General features: G+C 32.8%; 1 protein-coding gene across 1 annotated transcript; it reads right to left on the reverse strand.

Annotated features, from left to right (window-relative positions):
• Window positions 1–4,843: 4,843 nt before the first annotated feature.
• Window positions 4,844–7,653, reverse strand: LOC102594418 (pyruvate decarboxylase 1). Its single transcript, XM_006363563.2, has 6 exons — window positions 6,904–7,653; window positions 6,654–6,817; window positions 5,814–6,464; window positions 5,608–5,725; window positions 5,315–5,503; window positions 4,844–5,236 (listed from the first exon to the last, which is right to left on the reverse strand). Exons 1-6 carry the CDS (start codon window positions 7,420–7,422, stop codon window positions 5,066–5,068), a joined length of 1,812 nt encoding a protein of 603 aa, XP_006363625.1. The 5' UTR covers window positions 7,423–7,653; the 3' UTR covers window positions 4,844–5,065.
• Between the last annotated feature and the right edge of the window lie 1,733 nt (window positions 7,654–9,386).

Here is a 9,386-nt window from a genome sequence, read left to right on the forward strand (position 1 = left end):
TTAGTGTAAAGGTGTAAGCTTTGCGATTGGCAAAATCTAGATTTTCACTAGGAAACTAAGAAAATGAGATTTTCGCTAAGAGATTTACATTGTAAATATGAATAAGTTGAAAAGATTCAATATATATTTATTACACCTCTTCAACTTATTATGTTTACATTTTGATTCTTTCGGTAAAAATCTCATTTAATTATGTATAAACAGTATAATTTGTTGTCATCAAAGAAAATTCAAATGTATCTCTTGGCTCATACTAGCTCCGCCCATAGGATCATGTTTACATTTAGTGTATCGATTTTTTATTATTATTTCTTGTCAATGTAATATGGAAATATTATTCACCGAGTATCGAACAAAAACGACATTGTAGAGTATGTCACAAGAGGGAAAATCACTTTTCTAATTGTTATGCCGTAATTTACTATCTTTAGAAAAAATTACTTTTTAAAATGTTCTAAGTATAAAACAATTTGACAAAAATACTTAGAAAAGAGTCGCCACTTAATTTTTTAAAGAAATTAAGAAAACTTATAATTTTCAAAGATTTAAACAAAAAATCATTTGAAAATACCAAAGAGGGTTCGAGGTTCAATTTACACTTCGAGAAGGGTTTAAGCATTTGAAGTGTCCGCTAACATGCGGTTGACCTGCAACTTGACTAGAATATATTTTGACTATTTTTTAGAAAAAATGATTTAACATAAGAATAATAATTTACAATATTTGGTTAACTTTGAGAAAAATAGTTAAATAAGTGACACATTTTATTTCATTTTATTTTTTTAGAGAAAGGGATCCAAAATGAAATATTTGATTCGAAATGCAAGTGATTAGAATATTAATAAAACTAGATTAATTAGAATTTATTTAATTCATTTTGAAATAATAATTTAAACCAATTTAATAAATTAAAGCATGAAAATCATTTTAAATTAATTGACTAACCTTTTTGAGAAAATGACTAAGTAAGTATATATTATTTTTTTAATTGATTGAAAAGGTTTTGACCAACATTTTTAAAGTTTATTTGAGAAAAATACTTTAACTTAAAAACAATTTTAAAATGAATAAAATGTTATTAAGTGAAAAGTATTAAAGAAGATCTCTTTTTAAGGACCAAAGGTTTAACTTAATAAATTTTTGACCAATATACTTGATTAATAAAATAAATAAACACAAAAACATGAAATATATTAAAATTAAACCAACACCAAGAAAATAACTCATATTTTGGGAAATTTCATTAAGTTGATTAACAATTATAAAGTTAGAGTTAAACAACAAACAATAAATAATCATAATTAAATAATTTAAAGAGTAAGTAAGAAATTGAATTTGGGCCTCCTTTTGGGCCAATTTCGCTGAAATTTTTGGGGTTTAATCCTAAACCCATTTTTGTATACGCCTGATGTATATTAGTGTATATTAGCGTGTATATCAGCCCTTTTAATGTATATCTTCCCTCCAAACACCTGTATTTTGCCTCAGTCCTGTAATCCTGCATTTTTTACATGTATATTGATGTATACTGAATGTATACAGTGTATATTGAATGCATACTGTTCATCTTAGGACTTTTGGAGGCTTGTATTTCGACTGCAGCCTTGTACCCCTGTCCATCCGCTTTCAAAACTCGAACATGATGACAGCCGACTCGATAAAAAAGAGGAATGTTGGGTTTCAACCCAACTCGGGATGTAATGAGTGAAGGAGAGAGTCCCAAATTGGACTCAGAACAAGAGATTCAGGAAAACAAAATGATAAGAATTAGAATGGTAATTCAAACAACTCGGAATCATTCATAGCGAATGATGAGAGTCACATTACAAGAAGCATTTAATAAGCCATAACAAAATGAATTAACAAATAAAGCTAAATATCCACCAGTAACAAGTCAAACATTTATTAATTTAAGAACAAATAGTTGCTGGAAAACATATGTACAGTAACCAATGCATACAAAAATAAAAATGATAATAATAAATAAAAGAGAGAAGAAGAAAAAAAGCAGTGGGGGCATGAATCATGTTGACTATGAGCATCAAAGATTAAATTATATTCACCAAATTGCATATAGTTAGTTGATTTGAACTCAAAAAGATCCTAAGAATGAGTAAGGCACACTTCAAAGGACATTAGCTCACATAAATAAATTCATACAATAAATAAAAGAACATGCTAAGGTGAAGATTAATGAATACTTATTCGATTAGGAATCACAAGGGAAGATATTGAGCTCACTTGTAACACTGCATATACATGGATATTCACAACTTTCTTCCAAATACACAAAATTCCAAACACTTAAACAAACTATAGGTGAGAAAACAGAGATACACTTCTGCTTGGAACACCAAATGCTACTAAATTAAGACATTCTTTTGAACAACAAGTTGAGGGCCAACATTTCGGCTAGCATCCAACACAAAGGAAACGAAAACTTGATCCAAAAACACAACATGTTGAACATTAGGATAATCACTAAATTTAAAAATAGAGAAGACAAACTCTTGCTCCAACAAAATAGACGATACAACACGCGATTTCATTTCACCTAATCTTGAGATTCGGCCTTCATTTCAGAGGGAAGCCAAACACCAATAGTAATAAAACTTAAGTGAAACCTTTGACGCTAAAAGACTGTGAAAACTTAAGCATGAGTATTCAACGACATTCAAACAAGCGGACTCGAGATGAGGGCTAGCGAAATAGCCTTAAAATTACCATTGAGAAGCAGCGAAGCTAGGCACAAAAATAGCAATATTTGAAACGACATCAGGAGTAGACAACGAAATTGCTAAAGAACACATATACTACACATCACTATGCCAGGAATTTAATAACAAACAGCAGCAACACAGACCTCCGAGACACCGAAAACATCATTTCGAAATATTAAGGACAAAAATATTGTAAAGGAGGAGGCGTTACCTTTCCGGGGGAAGCGAACTAGAAACGACGAACTTTGGACAGTGATTCTTCTACCACAAGATTCAAATACTAATATAATAGCAAGCCAAGAAGTTCAAAACCAGTTGCGAACAGAGATTTCCTCGAAACCTAGGATTAGAGAATCGCTTGAAATATTTCAATTGTAAAACGACTATTGCTTCAAAACTAAACTCCAAAACCGTGTCCCCCATCCCTTAAGCATGGGGACTATTTATAGGGAAAGATTGGGTGATTTAGGGGGGGAATCCGTTGGAAAATTCAAACAAAAATTTGAATTTCTTCTGCTCTTTCGAAGCAACAGTAAAGGGAATGGGAAAAAGCTGAATTCCGCGATTGGGTGGGATTTTCGGACGTTGATGGACTGCTGGATTTCACACGCAAGGAAGAAGAAGAAAATGTGCAGGGGGTGGGGTCGGTTTCGTGCTGTTTGGAGTCGTTGCTGGTTCCATGATTTCTGAATTTATCGCGTGAAGAAGAATAAGACCAGTATGGGCAGTGGGGTCGTTTGGTACTGGGTATGTACGTATACTGTTCGCTGATGGTTCTGGTTTCTGTGTTTGTTCATGTCCCACGGAAAATGAAGAAGAAACGTATAGGAGTGGGGTCGATTTTAGGTTGTTTTGGAATTGATGTGTATTGTAATGTTGGGCTGGGAATTGTTATGAAGTTGGGCTGCTGAAATTAAATTGAGAAAGGGAGAAATGGGCTGGAAATTTGAAATGAAAAGGCCTAAAAATGGGTCTTTCAAAGAATAAGGGAAAGTGGCTAAAATTGCAAAATTGCAAAATAGCCATATGAATTAACAATTTAGCCAATTTGAATTTAGTCGGCGGGTTCGACCAAAAGCTAAATAGGATGAGTTTATATAAATTAATTAATGAGTTTCTTAATTTTAACAAAGTAAAATAATTAACTGAATTATGAACTAATAACTCAAAATATAAGTATTAACTAACTAAACCAATTAACCAACTAATTAAGTAAAATTAAAAAAAAAATTGAGATGATTTTTGAATATTTATAAAATATAATAATTAATACATAATTATCTAAAACATGTATATTATTTGAAAAATTATAAAAAGTGAAAAAACTATTTAAAATAATTTGAAAGATATTTTGAATTTTATAAAGTCGATTATTTCAAATCGTTTGTAATTTAAGAATCTCGATGATTAATCTATATTGTGGAGGTCCAAAATTGGGTGTCAACACTACTAGTCCACTTTTTTAGAAGGGGGGAAATATCTTAATTATGGTTTGTGGGGTGCGATTTGACTTGATATAAAAATAAATTTTTAAATAAAAATAAAAGAGAAGTATTAAAAACACCTCTAAACTTAGTTCAAATTATTAGTTTCATCCTCGAATTATTGAGAACCTTAAAAACACCCTTTTACTTGACTAACTAAACTTAGATACACTTCCGATATGCTACATGACATAGCAAGTGGTCTCAAATTATTGTAGGAACATGAAGTTTTTAATAAAAATCGAGAGAAGTGTTGAAAACACCGCTAAACTTGACAAAAATCTAGGAGTGTATTTCACTAATATTGCAAGATTGAGAGTGTATTTAGTTTCAATTGGTCAAATAAAAACATGTTTTTAAAGCTGTCAATAATTCAAAATTGAAACTAATAATTTGCGCCAAATTTAACGGTATTCCAATACTTCCCTCTTGAAATATTTATGTGCTCACTCAACAAATGCGATGTTGAACCAAAAACTGTCCTTGGTATGCAAAAAAATACATGGAATTTTATATGAGATAGTTTGACTCGACACAGAGTTTTAAGAAAGAAAGGAAGACTTTAAAAACTTGTGGTTCAAAATAAATGATAGAAATTTGTGTGGCTAAATCATTTCATTAAGGGTAAAGTAGACATTTTAAAAGTAAACTGTTACTTAATATAGAAATTGTGATAAAAACATTGTTAAAATGAAAGAGACAACATTCCCAATGTTGACAATTTTATGAACATACAACACTAGCAACCTACTCTAATGTTGATAGGAACTAGAAACTAAAAATGAAAGATAACATGGGAACTTGCCAACTTGAGAACAGTTGCGCGGTGATCTGAAACTTGTTATCGAACATTCAGACGTTTTACTGAGGATTTGGTGGACGACTATTAGCTGCTGAGACTCTAGAACCCCATTCAAGCAACTCTTTGCTGGTATCATCCTTGTGAACAATCACTTCGATGAAGCACAAACTATCTTTCTTTGTTTCAGTTGCAGTTTCAATTGCTTCCACAAGCTCCTCTTCGCAACGAACCTAGTACAAGAATGCATTACTTTAGTTGAATAACTCTTTTGACTCAACTAATGGTATAGGGATAGAGAAATTCCTCACCTTTGTTGTCCAACATTTTCCTTGCCCGTTGTGGATTGCATCGACTAGTCCAGTGTAATTCCAGTTCTTGATCACATTGTAAGGTCCGTCGTGAATCTCAACTTCAATTGTGTAACCACCATTGTTTATCAAGAAGATGATAGTCCTCTGACCACATTGCAGCATTGTTGAAATATCCTGAGCAGTCACCTACAACAAGTATTTGCAATTCAGAATGATGAGAGCGCGATGGAATGGATAAACACAACGAACTCATTGTGTTGAATTCAGTTCATAACCACAAATCATTTTACCTGAAAACTACCATCACCAATGAAAGCAATCACCCTCTTTTCTTTTGCTGCTTGTGCGTAACCAAGAGTTGCCCCAACAGACCAACCAATAGATCCATATTGCATTTGGAACTCGTACCTGAAAGATAGCCAAAAAATACCAAATGTCATTACGATGAACACGGAAGCAAAATACTTGGCATTTTACATCGTCATTTGGAGCTTACCCACAGTCCTTGGGCAGTTTAAGTTTCTGGCAATTGAACCATGAATCCCCTGTCTCAGCAATCACAGCCGTGTCACCGGACAACATCCTCTGAATGTGCTCAAAGAGAACATTAACCCTCAATGACTCTTTAGGCTCACACTTAAGAGGATGTCCCTCTGGAACATAAATCCTTCGATAATTCTCGTAAGCAGTCGGGTTGTGCTTTAGCCTCTTGCCCAATGCAGCAAGGAAATCCTTCATTAGAATACAACCAAATGTAGGTCCATTACCAACAGTCACGCGATCCGGCTGTACAATGATGGCCTTCTCTCTTTTGAGAAGCAGAGAATACCCAACAGAGCTATAGTCGTTAAAAATAGGTCCAGCAAACAAGTAAGCATCAGCTGATTCGACAATTTCAGCGCAGAAGGCCGTACTCACTGCACCCCAATAAGTTCCAATGAAATGAGGATGGTGCTCTGGAACCATCCCCTTAGCTGATGGCATCACTGCAACAGCATATCCACTTGCATCCGCTAATTCAACAAACACATCACACGCCTTTGCAACGCGCATTTTTGGCCCTCCCACAATGACTGGTTTCACAGCTTTGTTTAAAAACTCAGCAGCTGCCTCCACTGCTGCTTCCAAACCCATCTTATTACTCAATCTAATACCAAAAAAAAAGTAAATACCTTGTTCACATTAATTGCAAAACAGAACCAACACCAATGAATATGTTCATATTACAATACATATAAATCAAATTAGAATTAACATCTTAAACTTTCTGCGGAATCAAATAATGTCATACAAAAAGGAAAACAGAGCATATTATACGTCAATCAAAATTACATACCTGGGAGAGATGAAAAATGGAACAGGTTCACGGCTAAAAGTAGGGTGTGGAATCCCTGGCAAGTTACAGCTTATGCTTATATAAACTGGCTTACTCTCTTTCAGCGACGTAGAGATCGCGGTATCAATCAGTTCATGTGCATCTTCTAAGTTATTCACTACAGCCTGAAAATTCAAAAACACGAAAGAAAAATTACTATCAATACAGAACATGCATAGTATCAAATCTGTTCAATTCAGACCCAATCTACCTGGTAGCAAGTAACAGTTTGAAAGCAACGAAGTTCTTGAGTAAAATCAGGCAACCCAATAGTATGATGAAGGATTCTGTTAGTTCCATAATCATTTGAATTAGGGCCACCGACAATACAAATCAATGGAAGATTCTCACTGTAAGCACCAGCAATAGCATTAAGAACACTAAGTCCACCAACAGTGAAAGTCACAACACAAGCCCCAACACCACGAGCTCTAGCATATCCATCAGCAGCGTATCCAGCATTAAGCTCATTACAACACCCAACAAAATTAAGCCCAGGTTCATCAATTAAGTGATCCAACAATGTCAGGTTGAAATCACCAGGAACACCGAAAACATCGGTGACCCCGACTTGGACTAAACGGCGTGCTAAGTGACGACCCAGTGTGGATTCCGGCGAGTTGAACGGAACGGCTGGATTGTGAATGGTTACGGCGTTAACCGTCGGTAAACAGCCCACGTCGGTGTGCGGTGGTTTACACGTGTCAATTGCTCCGATCTTCACGTCCATGGTGAATTTGAGTGTTTTATTTTTATTCAGAAAATTGTAAATGATTATATGAGTAGTAAGTGCTACTTTTGAGTAGTTTTTTGGGTTTTATAAGAATGAAAAAATGTGAAGTAGAAAAACAGGGGGCGGCCTTTGGGATTTTTTGTTTTTGTTGGTTTCGGTTATACTATTCAATTCTCTAAATAACAAAACACATGGGCGGTGGTTTAAGAGAAGAAACAGTGGGAAAGTGCTTAGAGTGTTTTAGAATGAACTAGAAAAAGTTGATTTGAGTAATGGTAAATGAAAAGTATTTGTATTTATGAAAAGAGATTCCAAGGACTAGGGAAGGTTTTTTGTCAAACGATAAAATAAAATAGAGGTCAAGGAGTTAACAGAGCACATATCGAATTCAAATACTCAACTATCTTGTTGTAGAATAAATGTGAACTTTGAGAAAGTTCATGCTCAAAATATGAAGATATAAGAAATTGAACGGAATTCAATATCCGCTAAATACATCAAAAAAAATTATATATAAAATAATATAATTTTTTATCATCAAAAGAATGTTCAATGAACTTTTGAACCCTTACTCGCTTCGATTCTGATAGTAGGAGCATTGTTAAATTGTTTACAAAGATGTGTTTGATCATGCTATATAAAATCATGATTTGAAATTCTGCTATGAAGTTGAAGTTTTATTTGGATATCCGGTTTGGACATTTTATGTTGTATGTTTTTTCATAAACATAAAAATCACATAAGTTGTAAAAACTATTAAGTTTATAAAATCACATAATATACTATCACAAAGCTATTCTAAAAAATAACAATATTTATTGATCATATTAATTTAATGAAAGAATAAAATTGAACATAAGTTGAAACTTAGTGTCTAGTCTTTAATAGAATTCCCTCACATGCTATGGGCGGACAATCTTCTTAGGTTAAACTTGTATTTCTCGATTATATGATTGAAAAGACGAACCAACATTGTTACTATGAGCCATTTGTTAGTCAATTTAGTTGGTAAATAAATTTTATCAAAAAACAATGAATTTGATGAATATAAATGTAAAGTAGGAATTGATTTGAAGTAACAATAAATTCGAACTTGAGAAAAGGTTCATCGGTGGCATTCCATAAAAGTTTGACTCATCAATATCATTTCCGTTTGAGAAAAAAGTTCATCCATGTCATTATTTGTTAACTGAAATATCATAGATGAGCCAAACTTTTAACATATGACATAGATAAGCTTTTTCTCAAACGGAAATGGCATATTTGAGTCTTTTTCCTTTTAAAAAAATGATTTGACTACTGACATGGCTGGAAATGACATATATGAGTATCTTTTAATGGATGACATAGATAAACATTTTCTCAAAGTTTGATGACATATTTGAGTTTTTTCCCTAATAAATTTTGTGTTTGTGAGAATAGTCGTTATATAAAATATAAATGGTTAAAAAAGTAATGATATGAATTATAAATTTTATTCATATCTGAAATAAATAGTTAGTAGATATAAATATGGGGTTATTTTTACAAAATATAAACTTGTGGGTTAACTTCAATTTGTAAAATCACAAATAATGATTTGAAATTCTCAAATCAATTTTTTTTCAAAAATTTGAAATTTCATCTCATAAAATGAAATTATCTGTCCAAACACTAATTTCATCTCATAATTTCATATGAAATCACATATCCAAACGTCTACTTACATGAATCTTTACTTTAACCGATTTTTTTTTTTATGCCTTTGTCAATGCAATATGAAATTATTTTATTTTCTATTCACCGAGAATCGAACAAAAACGACATAGTTGAGTACGTCACAAGATGGAGAATCGCTTTTCTACTTGTGCACTTTTCCACGGAAGAAGAGGAAATATACGTAAATGATCGTTTTGTGCTTAATATAAAAAAAATCGAAAACTTTAATTTAAAATATTTATATGTTCACCCAGTGTTTTAAA

This window comes from Solanum tuberosum, unplaced genomic scaffold, assembly GCF_000226075.1.
Source record: "Solanum tuberosum cultivar DM 1-3 516 R44 unplaced genomic scaffold, SolTub_3.0 scf00446, whole genome shotgun sequence".
Classification (NCBI taxonomy): domain Eukaryota; kingdom Viridiplantae; phylum Streptophyta; class Magnoliopsida; order Solanales; family Solanaceae; genus Solanum; species Solanum tuberosum.